This window comes from Siniperca chuatsi, linkage group LG16, assembly GCF_020085105.1.
Source record: "Siniperca chuatsi isolate FFG_IHB_CAS linkage group LG16, ASM2008510v1, whole genome shotgun sequence".
Lineage (NCBI taxonomy): Eukaryota > Metazoa > Chordata > Actinopteri > Centrarchiformes > Sinipercidae > Siniperca > Siniperca chuatsi.
Window position 1 is genome coordinate 13,773,706 of NC_058057.1, and position 18,511 is coordinate 13,792,216.

Here is an 18,511-nt window from a genome sequence, read left to right on the forward strand (position 1 = left end):
AGAGTCGCATAGGTCATAAACGAGCGTCCACCATCGACATTTGCTGGTGAAGTGAGTGACAGCTGAGACTGTCTTCCATGGAGCTGTTGTTGAGGGACACTATAGAGATATTTTGTACAGAGAGATGTTTGCCTATGGATTTGACTTTAGATCTGCTTTGGTTTTTGTTAGAAGAGACATGCTGAGTTTGAAAGTTATGAAATGACTCACAGCTCTTTTCTACTTACTGTACTCCATAACAACAATGAACAGCATCCTGTGCAACAACAGTGTCATTCCACATAAACCTGAACCACCTCAGGCTGCATAAGTCCCCTGTAAGTACAATGTTGTTCCACATAAGTAGGCCTACTTTACAACATGCACTGTAACATGTAGGCTATAGGCCTACTCTGTTTGTTCCACAGTAAAAACACAAATGTACTCAGCAGTTATTTAGGAACTACAGTTTGCCTATCCTCATTTTGTTATCATCTGTACTCCTCCAGTGTAGGTAAGTACTATAATGGTAATTTTGAAATAAATCACAGCAGATTTATGAAGTGATTCAGAAGTAATTACATTTGACTTGATTTACATTTTGACTGATATGTACAAGTTAAGTCACTTTCATTTATGTAGTTCAAAATCACACATTTTCCTCAAAGGGGGTTTTCAATCTGTCCACCCTCTATCCTTAGACCCTCAGTTCAGATAAGGAAAAACGTCTTCTTATTTTTATCTAGCTCTTGTGAGTAACAAGAGCTAGATAAAAATAAGAAGACTTTTAGTCCCTAGCATGGGTCAACCTCTAAAAGCACTGGATCCTATTTCCCATAATGCAACTCAATAGCATCTTTCATTAGACCCTCTCTGCCTCCTAAATGTCTTTCAAACCCAACTCTTTCAGTTTGTAACGCAGATTATTAAAAATTTTAAGTCTAAAGCCCAAGCTGAGGTAACTCTGGCATCAGGGTTGTTTTTTCAAACTTGAGTAAACCAAATGGTAAAATCAGTGGAGTGCCCTTTTAAGGAGGACTAAATAAAAAAGAATACAGGAAAAACCTGCATGGGGACTGACAACACTTAAACTAAATATAGAAATGTTTTTTTAAAGATGAAAAAATATATTTAACAGTAATAAAAAGTGACATACTTAATGTGGCAACAAGTCCAGGATTTGCTAAGGTAGGTGATATCGTAAGCACTTAAGTCACCTAAATAAGGCAGTTTCAAGGCCTCCTCTTGTTGTTTGACCTCTGCAGTAATGCAGAATGTCTATCTGGGTTGTTTTATTCTCACTGACAATTCAGCTGGGAGGATTTTTGCATTCTCACAAAAATACGGAAAGACCGTTCCTGTGAAAGTGTATTTGATGGTGTGTACAGGTGTTTTCCTATCAAGGTCAAAAAATGATAATATTCCTTTGTCATAATCTAGCTGCACTCTGACCTTTTGGGAAATGAGTCTTCAGATACAACTTCCGAATCATTCTCTGGAGTACGTTCATGCAGCCAGACATGGCAAGTACACACGTAGATGCCCCAGCTGCGTTCATTGATTGGATCCTTGGTTCTAGCAGTCACACCAACAGCCCAATAACCCCCACCTCCACATCCCAGCTGTGTTTTCCAGAGCACAAGCCCTCAGAGCCAAGTATGGAGGACGTGCCCAGCCTTTCTGGGTTTTCAGGAAGCTGCTGACTCTTGTCGCTTTTTGTTGAACGGGTCATGTGTTCTGATATAACCAAAAGCGAGTCACCAGTGTTGGGATCCAGAGTTACAGGAGCTGCAGAGAAAAAAAGTAGAGAAAGAAAAGAGAAAGTTTATTGAGATGTTTATTAAAGTAAAAGGTAAAGGTTCTACTGAAGGCATTACAGTGTATTCATAGAACAGCCTGATGTTGCTGTGGTGATAAAGTTCAGCAGTTACCGGTACATGCTACAACAGATTAAAATGTCAAAATATGGCGAGGCAGAAACAACATAACATTACTGACTATATTGGATTATATTCGTCATCTTCCTCCAGACTGCAAACAGCAGGTTTCCCAGGTGTTTGGCCTCATCGATCAGGGCTCCTGATGGAGTCTCTGGTTGTTGCAGGTTGCATTGGGATCTGAAAGAATATTAGGCAGCCACAGATTACCAGTCAAATAGTTTTAAATATTCCACATTGGTAGCATTTTTGTTTGGTGCAAAGGAGGAAGTTATAATCTTCATGATATTCATAATATCAAATCCATTTATCTGTATTATTCATGGCTGGTATTTATTCTTCTATAGCCATAAAATGCATTTACACTCATTAGTTACCTCTCTATGTAGTAGTTTGACTTGTCAGTGGCAGAGTTCATCATTTCCACGCTGGATTCAAATGGCTTGTATTATTAACACGTTCTTAGCATCACCACCAATAACCACAAAATTAACAAGAACTTCACCTTTAACGTTAGTTTTAATGTAAAATTGAAAGAGCTTTCAAACAGCGTGTTTCACTTTTTCAAATTTGTGTCAGGTTAACTTTCCCACGGTAAGCTCGGAGCGGCTCCCTCCCCTAAACTTTTTAATGGGATGCCTCCAGGACGTTTCCCCACACAGTGAATGAGACAGTCCCCAACTACCATCAGCCCTGCTTCAGCAATGCTGAAGTCGATACTTTCAAATGCTGACTATCATTTTCCTGTGCTTTGACAGATAGTGTACAGGAAGCAACTTACCGCTCCATAGTGGATTTGACATTCTGTCAAATAAAGAGAAAACATCAATACATCAAATTTAGTTAAATATTCAATATTAAGATCAGAATATTAATTAATGCAGCTAATCACTGAGTACCAGCATAAATGAGATATCCTCAGCCTTCATCTCCTCTCTATGGTTGTGATTCTGGTTGTGAGGAGGAGATCTCAGCAGTCAAATTAACAGTCCTGATGTTCATTGCCTCACTCTTGAGCGTCGCCTCTTTCCTCACAGCATCAATCCTAGCAGCCTCCTCTGCTCGCAGGAAATGGTAAAGCTTCTGAAACTCCTCTTTGATTGTCTTCTCCGTCTGCTGAGCCTGGAGCTGAGGAGAAACACCTTTTTGATGAAAGTAGACAACACATGTTGCTTTCTGCATCTATAACCATTATGTCTGTGACTTACCTTGATGTGGCCGGCCATTTTATCACAGTTGTGTTTTTCTGTTTTAAATGAACCCAGTTTGCTTTTTAAGTGCATCATTTCAACCTTGAGTTTGGCCTAAAAGTAAATGTAAACATAGTAAACAGTGGATTAGTTACACAACACATTTTACTTAAAAAAAAAACTACCAAAGACAAAACCTCTCCGTTGTTATATATTTGCTCACCCTATGGGCTTCTGCTGCTTCACTGAGGGGGACGCAGTTGTGTTTCTTATGTTTTTGTGCATCCCTACATATCACACAGATGAGCTGTTGATCATTCTCACAGAAGAGTTTGAGTTTCTCACTGTGCAGACTGCAAAACTCCTTAGATCCTGAGTAAGATCTCTGACTCCTCTCTCGTCTAAAAGTGTCAGACAGGTTTCTCAGTGCCAGATTACGTGGAGGCTGCGCCATTGGAAATATTTCCTTACAGACCGGGCATGTCTGCAGTCTGCTCTGTCTCCACCACTCCTGAAGGCAGTGCTTACAGAAGCTGTGGCCGCACAACAAGACAACGGGATCCTTAAATATATCACAGCACACAGGGCAGGTGCAATCCACTTCAGATGCTGATTCGTTGGCAGCCATTCTGTTGATTTCTCCTGTGGTTGTCTCCCGCTTGTCTCAGACAGCCAACTTGTATTTGCTCAGCCAGAGCTCAGGTTCAGTACTTTTAGTTCCAAGCAGTTTCAACAAACACTGGTCCACCATCGACTTGTCCCTGTTTTCTGTGTAAAAAGGGAGGAGTTTTTGCTTTTTTATCTCTAGTTTGTCCTGTCCTGCGCAGTGAATAGTACGACTCATCTGGTTTATCTGATTGGTTTCTGTGTGACAAAATGGCAAGCCTATTGTAGACTGTATGCAACCTTTACATACCTCACAAGTGTAAGGGAGGAGTAACATTAAGCTGAAAATACAGATATGGGTAAAAGGTCATTCTTTGTGTAGGTGTGATAGTCCATTGATTCATACGAAGCTCAGACTTTAGCAACAGGTCTTAAAGGAAAACTATGATTTTTTTAATAATGTGGGTATTCTCTGGCTATCAGCTGTGATAACATTTTACTCACTATTTGGTGGCAACAAACATGAGTGGTCAATCAGACAGGTTGTAAACAAGCCGACAGTCAAATTAGCTACCACTTTAGTTAGAGGTCAAACCGTAAGTCAGCGCGACCAGTCGCTAATAATCCCTCATAGAACAGGAAACTGTGACTGCAGCAAACTGCTGCACTATGGTAGGTATGATAAGATTTCAAGACTCTCTGGGACTGCTGCAACCTGCAAGGCAAGGATCACGTGACTGACGAGGGTAGCTGAGCTAGCACTGTTACTAAATAGTTAATCTGCTAGCATGTTTACTGGGCTGTGTGAGCTATTATTACAATGTTATACAATGGCCACGCAAAATTCTTGATTCTGATTGGCTGAAAGGTGTGACACCTATGACACAGGTGTTTGTTTGCAGTTCTAAATTGATGTACCAGTATTATTTAGTATATAAACTGTAGGCAAGGATTGCAACAGTATATAACTTATATCAAAATATCAGATGTTTCTGAGGAGATAACTTAGAAAAGGGAAACGCACAGAGATTAAGTCACATTTTAACACACATGCTGAATTTATTTTACTTACTTTTTCTTTGCAGTACTGTCACTTCTCCCTCTTGCTCTCCAAGTCTGTCTCTCTTTCTCTCTATCTCATGCACACAGATTCACATTAAAGCACACACATAAGCTACATACATCAAATTCACAGCAGTGAAAATCACAAGTGATTTGCCCCTTGACCGCTGCAGCAATAGCTATCAAAGACTAACTGTTTTAACATGACAGCACGCACCGCCATGTGGCCAGCTAATGTGGCTACTCTTTACCTTCTTCTCTCTCTTTTTCTCTTTCTCACACAGACTTTAAAGGGGAAAAATTAAATAATCTGCCCCGCACTGTTAAAACGCTGTCCTCTCTTTTTCAGTCTCCTCTGCCACCACAACAAGAAGTCAATTTAAAAATAATTTGTTGATTTTTAAGCGGCTCCAATTAAGTGTCTTACATAAAAGCTTAATTATTTACTTGGAATATTATTTGTATCGTTTCAGCACCAAAATGAGTGAATTAGACACCCTTCTGTTTGCCTAATGAAAAGAAACTGCATTTTGTAGTTTTGCATATTTGTATTTTGTAATTTTCTGTACCCTTCAAGCGTATCCTTTTTTAAAAATTGGTGTAGTATGAAGTAGAGTTTAAGACTGATATTAAAGTAGTTTTTGACCAAAAAACCCAATTTTTTTTACTGTATGTTGCTAAAATTCAGCCTCAGTCATTTATGATTCAATGTGTGTCAGTGTGTAAAAACCTCCACCATCAGTATTGGGGTTGGCTATAAAACTGACAGTCTATCCATATCTCTCACAGAGGAAACACTTAACAGTTTGAGCTCAGTTACAAAACTTTGTGATAGTGTCTCTCCTACAGTATACAGACTTTTCCCACTTACCTTTCCTATGCTGGTGTAATTATTAGGGCTGGGGATAGTGGTGCGGGGGTGGATTCTTGTGAGACTGTTCCTATACTTAAATATTATGTCCATAACCATAAAACATTCAATCCACATAAAGCCAAGTGTTCTGGATCTGGCCACAGTAGCCTCCCCAGGGTGGTGCAGTAAAACTGCCCTGAGCTGCCATTAGGTGGAAGGAGCTGGAAGAAATACTGGACAGAGGCTGGGACCAAATGAGAGCCAGCACAGCTGATGGTAAACTAATTTTGTTGGCCAAATCCCCCCCCCCAAAAAAAAAAAAACCCACACATGCAGTACGGGTTGTGTTCACACACGTTTATGTGGAACACACATACTGTACTGTATCATACTTTCACACAAGTGAGGAGTCTCTTAGGACGCTCAATGTGGGACAAAATCACACTCTCTCTCTGTCTCTCTTTCCATCTCTTCCCCCAACTGCTCACGCACACTTGATCACCATCTCACCGAATAAGGCATATGCTCCATCATTTGCCTTGAGGGACAAAAGACTGGAAAGGAATTCAGCGAGGCACTGTAGCACTACTCTGCACACTCTTGGAGAGAAGTGTTAAATTTGTGTGTATTAACAGTGTTCAGCTGCATAGCTTTCCTGCCTGTGGAACAGAAGAAACACCAAGTCTAAATCTGGACTTGATATTCAATGCACACTGTTTCAAATGAAGAGAAGAAAACATCTTCATGTTCTTTACATGATAAATAGCTCCAATTATGCCTGAAAGGGGTTGCAGGTTAATGCCAGCAATCATTTTGTATAAACGTATGTCAAGCTTTTAAATGTTAAATGTCTTCATTTTAAATTGAAACAGTTTTTCCTGCCACATGAAGGTTAGAAGCACCTGAGACTGAAACCATCTGATGCCCCACAGCTATTTTATAAGCCTTTTCACCTTCTGAAGAATAGGGGGATAAGAGACAACTGATTGCAGGCCACACACAAAGAAACTTTAAACTTGCAGAAAAAGCCTAATTAATATTTTGCTTTAACTGTCTTTTACTGTATTACCTTTGTCTATTTCTGTCACCAGACACTAATAAAGAGTCAGCAAAAAAAAGTTGTAAGGGTAACCAGAGCGGCAGCTCCTTGGCAGGACATTACAGGAATTTACGATGTGTTAAATGTTTCCTTTGTTCCTCCCTGTGGCAGCTCACTCTGGCAATTAGGGAAGGCAGCGGCCAGCAATGAGCTCATTACCCCCACCCCCCACCCCCCATCACAGTGTCTTCATCTAACAGAATATTTGTGCAGAATTATTTGATTGATTGATTGAGTCTTTCATATGCGTAGCGATTCAGAACCATTAAATTAGACTTGCATCTTTGTCTTGCTGACAGAAACTTAATTACTAGAACAGATTAATTTAATATTGCTTTTGTTTTTCTTTCAATATTGTGGTAAAATCTGAAACCCAGCTGTGGCACTTTGCCAAAGTCTAAAATGCCAGCAGACTTTTTTTCTGTGCACTCGGCCCCTGAAATAAACCCCATGCGCCATTCCATTTGGCAAACCAATTTGGGATGGAGGGTGGGGGCAGGAAAGGGAGAGGTATAGGTTAGCTGTAGTAATAATCATAAATCACCTCTGAAATGCTGCCATGTCACATGCCAGACTGTGCCACTAATGACCAAGCCCATCTTTCACTGGGTATTTTTATCTGTGTGCCCTGACACTCGACTTCTGGAAGCATCCTCTCGTTTTACGTCGTCAGCACCTCAGCCCGGCCTGAGCACAAGTTCCTCACATATCTATAAATACCAGCCAGCTAAATGGCATTTTCTCTCACCCACCCCCTGCTTGGCAAGAACCAGAAGCTCTGTGACTTGGCAAATGGACCCACAGTCCTACGCCACTAAACATCTTGGGGCTTAGCCCCCCACCCCAGCGTCACCCTCCAGAGAACAGCTGGCTAAAAAAATAGTTCCATCTGCCACTGCCTTCAAATTCCAAAGTGGTTTCAGTTTAATTAAACAAGTTGAAATTGGTTTTACAAGATTTAGTAAAAAGTAGAAAGCGCATTGGTTCAGTTTAAGACCACCTGTAGGATTAATTTATGACATTGCAAGTGTAGTTTAAGTGCTTGTTGACTCATGTAAATACACACAGACACCTGTACATGCTTCATTTGTGCAGAATGTTCTGCCAAGTTTTTAAGCTTGCTGACATGCGGCACTAGAGACTGCAGGTCAGCGACAGCTTCCTGCTATTTTGGGCTCTGTCACAGCTTGAGGTTTTAATTTATTCTGCCAGAATGTGTCAATCACTGAGCGGGAGGGTTCAGGCCTTAGTCTGCTGTGGGAGAGGGAGAAGGCACAGCGGATAAGGCCTTATTGAAAGAGTCAAACAGGACTAAAAACAAACCGATATTATGACAGAAAGAAAAAACTCTGCTACTCAGAATTTCCCCAATCTTCCTGACCATGCCCACAAAATGTACAGTATGTGTCAAATGTTTTCGGACCACTCCACAACTCCAACTTTTTCAGATCTTTTTATAAAACTTTGCTGTCTACACCGAAAAGCAAGAAAAACTGACTTTCACTGGGGTGGGAAGCCAGAGAGGGATCATGTCCTTTTTGCTTCCCTATAGTGACTCCTATTAGTTTGGGGCATTTGCATGAAAGGGGGGTGGGACCTGTGGTGTGCAGCATATTATGCCTTCTCAGTGAATCCTTAAGCAAATACCATTCATATGAAAAGATTTGTTTTTAGGTGACACGTACGAGTAGTTTAACACAATGTCTACACAGGCTGCGCTCAGGCACTGTACTGTGTGCAGGTCACCTGTGTTTTGGCAGTGCTCAGAGCCCAATACATAATCACTGTAGTTATGCAACTATAAAATGTAAGAAAATAGATCTGATGCCTAAAATAATGCTTCAGATTGCGGTTCCACACGCAAACAAAAGTAAAATGCGACCTGTTATGCAGTGTAGACAGCTGCATTGATTAAAATAGAAACTGTTCCGTAAGATGTGCATGAAACAGACGACTGAAAAACGTGGCTGAAACACCTCCTGTGTTGACAAGTTGTAAGAGATATCTGCGCTTACAGTCCGTCGTGCAGATCCTCAAGGCCACGCATTACGTTACATTTACATTTATTGAAATGAGACTGATGTTTTCAGATGTATTCACATTAGAAGTTTTTGTTTTTAAGTCCAATCTTCAGTGGTCTGAGTGTGATGTGTTAAAGATGTGTCCCTGTGTTAGTGTGGACATTGAATGAGTCAGATATGTGTTGCTTTATACTAACTTACTCTTCCCCCAATGACTTTATGGAACAATTCCAGATGAGCATCTAGGGCCATCTTACCTTACTGATTTGATGAAGACAATTTCAACAACAATCTAATTGAATCTTCAATCAGTGGTCAGTGAATACAGTGATTAATATTCTCTCTCTCTCTCTTGGCGTCAGGCCACTGTTTGCCATGCCAGTGCCTGTCCACAGGCCATGCCAAGGGTTTGAATTTGACCCTCTCAATGCCGTGCCAAAACACACACACATCAGTCATCATGTGACGTCATACCTACTACGCATAGGATCATATGACTTTGCAGTGCTTACCCTGTGCAATTCCATGTAATAAATGACTAAAAAGCTCAGTTGTGAAGTAGTGTCACCTCGCAGGATGACAAACAAGGGCTCAATTCTCTGCTGATTCTGTTTGGAATTTGCATCCCTCCGTAGTTTCACTTGGGTCTTCTCTCAGGATGCAAAGGCAGCTGTGCATTGGAAAGTGATTCTGTCAGCCTGTGTTTTTGCTGATGAACTGATACCCTGTCTTTTGTCACCTTCCACCCAGTGTGGCAATCGGAAATCACTGTTAATGTATGTCATGAAAGCTGATACAGAAGTGTCTTCTGACATACTTTCTGTAGTGACTGCTGTATGCTGACTTCAACGAATGTCTTGCTGTTCTTGAACTGATGCAAAAATTCCCGCCTTTTATTTAGAAATACAAAGCAAATATTTATTTCCATTTCCATTTGAAGATATAGTTTTTGTAAATAATTTCACTTATGTGTGGCTTACTTGCAAATATGACAATCATTTCTCATGAGATATAGAGAGGTTAATTTGCTTGAATGTTAAGTTGCATTGTAAAACATTTTTTTTTAGAATTTAATCATCTTAAAGTGATCATCTTAATTGATTTTCAACTTGATTCTCTTTGATTTTATGTCCCATCACACACAGAAGCAAGAAAAATTTAATTTCTATGTGGTGGGAAGCCAGAGAGGGATTGTGTCTTTACAATTGCACTCCCTTGTCCTCTGCCAGAGAAACATCGGACTTTAGCAGAGGAAACCACTGTTTGTTTCCTGTTTCCACCCAACGGCCAATGTTGTTTTTTTAAAAGCATGACCACAATCGATGTCAAACCTAACCATCTATTTATTATTGTAACCATGACAACAAAGCTCCAATATCATTAACCCAAACCACAATGTTTCCCTAAACTTAACCAAGTCATTTTTGTGCCTAAACCTAACCAAACCTTAACCATAGCTTTGTCACATCATAAAACTGACTTATTTTTCAACATTGATTTGTAGCAGTTATAGAAAGGACAGACAAATTGTGTTGTACTGCCAATAGCTGCGTCGGATCAGAAAACTCTTGTACGTGTAGCTCCAGAGGGCATGGACAAACGACATATTAAATTGGAGGACTTGTTACACAATGCCATGGTGGTTGCCAGATCTTCACCCAGCCCCAGCTCCACCCACACTTGCATTTTCTTGCTCCTAATAAGTGATGAGATAATGACAAGTGATAAACCCAAAGTAGAGTCTTCTAAAAGTCCAGCCACTAATGTGTGGGTGACATCACTAATAGTGTATCCACATTTTCCTGCAGCCTGCAGCTGGGATGATCTCCAGCATCCAATTAAACAGACAAATGGAAAAAGAAAATGAATGGATAGAGAAGTGAAAAGAGTCAGGGTAAACGCTGCATTGAGGTAAGAATGACAGCCTCCTTTTCTTTGCTCCCCACTTTTTCATTTTTGCTTTGCCAGTATGTCAGTGGCTTTCTCTTTCTCTCTGGGTCTGCCAGCTGATGTGCCAGCCAATGCCACAAAGAACAGATCTTTTTTTTCAGTGTTTGTGTGTGTGATGCCAGAGAAATTTGGGCTCTTTTTGTTCTATATAATATTACCAAGAAACCTTTTGAATCATATAAACAAATTGCATGTGTATGCATGAGAGGGACAGAAAAGCAAGGGAAAGGATGCGTTTGTGTGTATAGTGTGTGTGTGTGTGTGTGCGTGTGTGTGTGTGTGTGTGTGTGGTTACAGGTTATAATTAGGTTAAGGTTAGGGTTAGGGTAAGGGTTAAGGTTAGGCATTTAGTTGTAATGGTTAAGGGTTAGGGTAAGGGGCTAGGGAAAGCATTATGTCAATGACTGTCCCCCACGGGGATAATGAAACAAACGTGTGTGTGTGTGTGTGTGTTTGTGCGTGTGAATGTCAGCAGGGTCTCTAGACCAACAATCAGGGATCAGTCAGAGAGCCTGCTGACATCATCATCCCAAATAAATGACAGCATGGTAAAAGAGCACTGGTCCGAGGCCAGTGGGATCCAACAGTCTCAGAATCCATAAGCCATAACAAACATTCAATTTTTCAAATAAACTACACTCCGTGGCCAAATCTGTCATCTTTTGGGGCCACTGTGGAACAGCGATGTCTGACTTTACTCTCACAAGATTTATTTGAGCCATGTTTGTTATTTTGTTTTGTGTACCCAGCATGTTTTCTGGCTTTTATTGGCACAATTGTTCTCCATTTCTCTGTTTATAACTGTATACAGATTAACCATTAACCAGCACCATGTCTTCCCACCATGTTTAAGTGGACTACGTCATCATCTGAGGTCGGAAGCTGCCTGTGTCTGCATCATCCATAGTACAGTGCATTTTGTAATGAAACCTTTTGAGAAATGTAAGGTGTGTGTCCCTGTGTTGAAGGGCAGTTCACGCAAATTACAAAGTCTGATTAATTCTGATTCTTAAATTTGCGCAGATTCTAAGTATCCTGTTGTTTATTAGGAAAACCATCTTTTCTGGTAAACCTGAATTCTTTCTGGCACAGCTTACAGTAAACTAGTAACTTACTAATAAAAAGCATGAGTATTTTCAATTATGTCTTCCAAGACTTAAAACTAATTATTTGAAAGACACAGTTCTAAACAAAGCTCGGAGCCTTTTACCAATTTACAACAAGTACATTTCTAAGTATTGTCCCATGTATCTTTGTGTGTATATATAATAAACAATAAATAATTTCACAGTTTTAGGCCAAAAAAAAAAGATTTATTGGATTAAAATAATGTAAATGCACATACAGTACAGGTTATCCACTAGAATTATAGACTATTCCTAACATATTGGCTTTGAAATAACATTAAGAAATAAAGTTGACATATATTTTAACAGTGTGAATCAAACAGAAAATGTGGGGGGGACTGAATGACTAAGGGGGATGTGGGGGGACACTTGACCTCAGTGTTCTTATTTCCTGCCTTTGCCCCTGGCATGAATACTTTGTTCCTTTGTGCACTATAAAGGCTTCTTGGGCTCATTAGAAAATAAATAAATAAATACTTTGACAAACAAATAAAATGGATTTTGATGTTTGTTGTGACTCCTGACTTTTTTAGATTGATAGATAGATAGATAGATAGATAGATAGATAGATAGATAGATAGATAGATAGATAGATAGATAGATAGATAGATAGATAGATAGATAGATAGATAGGTGCACGCTGGTCAGAGGGTGCGTGTTGTTTTTGCTCTGATGGGATAAATAAAACTGTGAGCACGTCATTTGGGCCAAACTATTAATAAGAATGTCATTTTGGTATCCCCCTCCCTCCCCTCTGAACCCCATTAGTCCTTTGGACACTTGCCCAATAGTGTCCGTATGGCAGCTGGACGCATGCGCAGCGGCACGGTTTTCAATAATGAAGTTGAGTCTAATGCCTCTGAACAGCCTAGTGCTCAAAGTTGGACGCGGACTGAAAATAATGTTTTTTTCCCGCAGAAGTGAGCGGTCCGGTCACCGAAACTGAGACCCGGGACTTGGCTTTGAGTTTGTAAATGTGTTTGATCGAGGCTGAATAAGTCCTCGGTCTTGTTTCTGGACTCTTGCTGGTAATGGCCAGCAGTGGCTGAAGTGTTTGATCCAGTCAGTGACAGCCTGCAAACAGCAGGGAGAGCTGTGCGGCGACCACACTGCATTTGATCATGAGCGTTTCTAAGAAGTGAAGGAAATCTGGGAGCTGATTTCTTACTGGGACGAAAATAATTTTGACACAGGTATGTTCTCTTTATTTCTTTATTTGCAGACAATTACAGATCTGTGGTTTTACTCTGCCAAATATCAGGCCAGTGACAGTTTAGGTGGCTGCAGTCCGACCATCATAACTCGATAACTGTCATAGTTATTGACTTTGATTCAGTCTGATTCGTTTAACGAATTCTTAAATATTAAACGAAGCACATGACACACAAATGATTAATTCTCCAACAACCAATAATAAACAATTTAATTTTCAATAATGACAAAATCATGAATATATTTGCGTAAATGATTGTTGTGAGGCAATTATATAGCCATTAATACATTTGTCTGAGGCGATGACTGTATTATTTAAGTTGGTGTCCATTTTTCACACGAGCCAGTTTGGGAGTCCAGACTTCATCCCATCCCGGACCCCGGCAAGTTAAACCCGTAGTTTATTTTATCCACCTCTTGATTTTCATGTACCTTATAGATTGATACAAACATAATTTAACAGTAAATTAACATGAATTTAATCAGCCCCCGTTCCTGTAAAACTGGTGTTACTTGAAGCTTTCCTTATGAAGATTTTCTTAAATGACTGATAAAAAATAAAATTAGCTTTTTTGCCATATGACAGTGTAGACCACTGACTGCAGGTCAGTGTGGTTTCTACATCTTTTTTATCCAGATTTCGAAATTTAGTCCCCTGAGTGTCCACTCGGTGCTCTGCCAGCATCTCTCCGCGTGTCCACGCTTTTTCTCCCCATCTCTCCTCTCATCCCACGTGGAGTTTGTGTTTATATTTGATATGTAGGAAATGGGAATCTTATACCACAGCCAGCTCTCAGGGCTTGAATGGCCCCTGGCCATTGGCCTGCCCCTAACAACATGACAGGTTACGCGCCGACTCAAAATCTGATAGGCCTACTGCGCCGTAATCCATACAGATTAGATTTCACATTAAGGACTCATATTTAACCAGTGCGCATTAATGCGCAAGAGATGGATGGACTGGATTTGGTATCTGGATTTTTGGGGGAAATGATAAAGTCCTGTACACATAGATGCTGAAAATCAATTATTGTTCTGGTCTATTTTTATTTGTGTGAACCAGCAGCAATAAAACCCGTATTATGCAATTAATTTGAAATAGTCGGTTTAGCATTATGACATTACGTAGCCTACTGGGGTTGTCCGTTTTATAGAATATATTAAACACGTTTTTTTAAATACAATATTTGTTTATAATTGGATATTTTTTGTACCGGTAAATTCTTTCTTTTTTGATGTCGTATTTATTTAATATTTTATGTTTTTTATGTCTATAGTTTATTTTATTTTTCTCTTGCACAATTAGTCTATCTGAAACACTCTATTTGAATATAAAAAGCCCCGCAGAATTTAGTGAAAATTGAATTTGTCATTGTGTGTCCAACAGTAAAGAAATAGCTTCACACTGTAAATTCCCTTAAACTGTGTTCGCCTTCGTGCTGAAAAATATATTAGGCTCATATAGTTATGGTAAAATTCGGCCCACATAAGACAGTTTTCATTTTTTCATTTTGACAATTATTCCTATGAATAAATGTTGTGTGTCTCCTCACTATTGCAGTGAAAATACTAAGTGTGGCCCATTTAAACTCAGAGTTACAGATATAAACGAGAAGAAGCCTGTCTGCATCTTCCGTGTAAAAAATAAAGACGTTTGGAAAGAAAATTCCTTAATTGGCTTTTTAAAAAGTAGCATCTAAATATGTCTGTGCGTAAAAAGGATTGCTAAGTCAAGATGATTTGAGTCGAACTGAATAAGTGAGTTTTCGCTACAACCTCTTCAGCCAGCAGCAGTCTGCGGTTTGTTCAACAGTCTCCTCTCTTCGGCTTTTATAGCGTGAAATTACCGCAGTGTAGTCCACTTTCTAATCCTCCGCCGTCCCATATGTGTTTCTTATGTCGCTGTCAATAGCCAGAGAGAAATATAATTCTCTCTTTAGGGACGCTGAAGGAAATGGCAGGCATTATTGATTCCCTGTGCAGTGTTTTAGGGCCATGCGAGGCAGTCATGTGTAGTGGGACATCCACATAAGAGGTAGGCAAACCAGTTGGTCATCAGCAATTAACAAAATGTAAGAAAATTTTAAAGCATCAGTTTATACAATATATCTAGAAAGTTTAGATAATCTTTACTTTATGTGGGTTTACTGTCCACTACATCCCTGCTAAAGAGGAATAAATAATGAAGGGCAGAGTGAACTGCAAACAGATAGAAGGCTGATTCTGTCCTCCACAAAGGTGAGAGGGAGGGAGGGAGAGGGAGAGAAAAAGAGATGGGCAGGGAGGGAGGGAGGGGTTGAGGGAGGCTTGGGCACAAATCACTTCACCTGAGAGACGCATTATTGTCTTGGGTTTCAGGCGAGGAGGAGCAGAACGCTATGAAAAATTAAAAGGATGCCAGTTAGTTTAAAGGATCGAGCCAGACAACTGCAGGGCAAGCGCACACGCACATACACACACACACACACACACACACACACACACACACACACTGAACAAACTGAAAAAAGCCTTATATTTCTCTAATTGATTGAGTTGGCATTCATAATACTGATTAGCCCTTGTAGAAGAGTAAACCCTTATCCCTGTACATGTTTTTTGTGTCAATGCATACACACCATTCACTGAGGTACACACATATATACTCTGATATATACCCTTATTCACTTGGTTGAACACACTGTGTGACACAAAGCCTTGGTGACACTGTGCAGAAAGGACAGCATTTGCAGCTCCTCTTGATACTGGCTCGAAGTGCAGGTGCAGTAAAATATTTATTTACTTAAACTGAAGTGAAATAGTGCAAATGCATAAAACATTTAAAAATAATTTTTTTTACAAGGAAAATTAGCTGGAAATGTTTCAGTGGCACTCCTTACCGCACTCACTGGGAACCACAGATCTAACGACAGGGAAGTACTTTTGTGTTTGCATGTCAGTGCGTGTCTTTGCAGCCTACTCTTTTGTTCAACTGTCAAACTTTTCTGACGTCCTTGGCACAATACAACAGAGAGGAGCCATTTTGTGGGGGTGATGGCATTGTTTTCCATTCTTTCAGCTGGCCTTTTGTTGCAGCGTCGCCCTCTGCTTGACAGTAACAAAAAAAAAAAAGACAAGGACAGAATGTAATTTCTGTGTTCGTTTTTTTTCTGATCGCAACATTTAATCTCACTTAAGTTGAAGACAATCAACCTCGTCCTCTCTGTCGCTCGAGACTCCTGCGCCAACCTGTCTCCTGTCTAGTATTAATAGGGTCACTCACTGTCTTCGCCTGCTAGCCAGCCACTGTGTCTGTGGTCCAGAGCCAGCCAAGCAGCCATATCATTTACACTTCTCCATTTTCATTGTTGATATTTACTTCTGCAATTATCTCTCCACAAGATGATATGCTGAAGTTAACGCTGCAGCTTCCCTCCTTCAGTCTCCTGTTGCTCACACATAAACACACTGACAGAAGGTCTAACCGACAGATGCACCAAGATGTGGAAAAAAAAAAAAGTACAGTTTGGTAGGTGGTTTCATCTATAATGTGAGTGTAAGTGATTCAATTTAGCAATCAAACCCCCAAGCAAGTGTTTAAGCAACATCCCTTGAAAACAATGTTAGCACAGTTGATGATTTGCCATTAAAGGTGTGCACAGGTAAATAGAAAAAGGTGACAATTTCATTTTATATCCATTGACTCACATTTTATTTTCTCATCTTTGCCCCTCAAGTGTGTGGCAGATCACAACCCCAAGAAGCCATGGAGGCCTCACAGGACCTCAACGAACAGATGGTGAGTTGAACGCTACTGTATGCATGCGAGTGTGTGCGTGTGTGCGTGTGTGTGTGTGTGTGTGTGTGTGTGTGTGTGTGTGTGTGTGTGTGTGTGTGTGTGTGTGTGTGGGGTGAGTATACCTTGTACTGGCCACACAAGTCTGAGGTATGGGTGCATTGGAGAGATGTGTGCGTTAACACACAGCAGATGTGGTTCAGTGAGTGTACAGTAACCATATGGCAGCATTCAGAGTGAATGAGACTTCATTAGAAACAATGCTGGATGTAGACATCAATTTAGAAACTGTGTGTGTGCAGGAGTATGTATGTGAATTTGTGAGCATAGGTGTGCATGTAATACAAGTGAATGCACAGTCATTTAAAATACTGATTAACTTAATTGAAAAAGTACATCTTTTTTAGCTCTACCATATCTTTTAGACCTCATTCACACACACACACACACACACACACACACACACCGAGCCTGAGGGTTTGTTGGTGTCTCAGCACAGCAGGCCGTCTCTGCGTCACGTCAGCGTCCCAGTTCTGCTTGTTTAAAGATCAGGCTGTATTGTTGGGAAAATGATTTTGGCGGCAACCGAGGTCCACTCACATTTCAAAGTCGTTAGTCAGCCACCAGAACAGGTGTAATTTCATCTCCTCCTCCACCTCCATCAAGTCCGGCTCTCTCTCCCTCACTCTCTCTCTGACCTGCCAGCCTCCACAGTAATAATAGCACAAAGTGGGACAGAGCACATGAACTATGTTGTTTTTCCCCCACTTTTTGTGTTGCTCTGTCAGATTCCCCTAGGTTAGATTACAAGCTCACCCCAGTGGAGTACTGTCACTCACATATACAGGGTAGTACATGCACACAACAAAAACACACAGAAAAAGATGAAGGAAGGAAGGAAGAAAGTAAGAAAGAGAAAGAGAGGAGCATCCATCTTGTCTTGCTGCCATCCAAATATTAAATATTGATGTCCATATTCCACAATTACTTCACCTGCTTTAAATAGGGCAGTGATATCATTTATAATGTGAATTTGAGCTGCGGCTCAAAGGCATTGATTAATTGTTCAGGTTGGAAATGAGACCTCAGAGCAAGGACAGAGATTTTAATCATATCACATAGAGCTATAGGCCTTTAGAGCTGATAATCGTGACTTCTGGAAATGTTTGGTCTTTCCCTTTTTTGCTAGAAATATTCAAGTTTATTTTACAAAGCTGGTAATTGGTGAATTAAAACTGTTTTGTTGTTGTGTATCTATTTTTGAATCACTATCTGGTATCACTGATTAAACTTTGTGTATACAATGTGTGATGTACATTCAGCTTATTAGCTAAAATGAATGCAGTCAACAACAAATGCTTTAGAGAGGTGTTGATTCAACTTCATTTTGGAAGTTGTAGTTTGTGGTGATGTTGAATTATATTGCATTAAACTGTGATGTTTTTCTAATTCTAATTTAGAAAACGACTAATCGATTAATCAACTAAATTCAGCTCTACTGTCACGCAGCCTTTATGATAACCAAATCCAAGATGATATTCATATCATATAACAATATCAGTATTGTACACAGCAGATACTGTATGTCTTCCTGCTTTCTTTCGAGGTTTGTCAAATTACTTTTTAGCTGAAACTTTATTTACAATTTATGCTTATTGTCTCACTTTGATAACAACTGAACCTCAAATTCTTGGTACGAA

General features: G+C 40.0%; 1 protein-coding gene and 1 pseudogene across 8 annotated transcripts in view; one reads left to right on the plus strand and one right to left on the minus strand.

Moving 5' to 3' along the window:
- Nucleotides 1-479: 479 nt before the first annotated feature.
- On the minus strand, nt 480-5,738 carry LOC122863547 (annotated as a pseudogene).
- A 6,912-nt stretch (nt 5,739-12,650) lies between these two features.
- Nucleotides 12,651-18,511, plus strand: part of eya4 (EYA transcriptional coactivator and phosphatase 4) — a 44,337-nt gene continuing 38,476 nt past the window's right edge. The window contains exons 1-2 of one of the 8 annotated variants that reach the window (XM_044169550.1): nt 12,651-13,017; nt 16,753-16,814. In XM_044169550.1, coding sequence (XP_044025485.1) covers nt 16,782-16,814 — 33 coding nt within the window. In that variant the 5' untranslated portion in view covers nt 12,651-13,017; nt 16,753-16,781. Of the gene's footprint in view, nt 13,018-15,452; nt 16,545-16,752; nt 16,815-18,511 lie in introns of those variants that run through there. The other 7 variants (XM_044169556.1, XR_006374954.1, XM_044169549.1 and 4 more) reach the window with 7 other exon arrangements.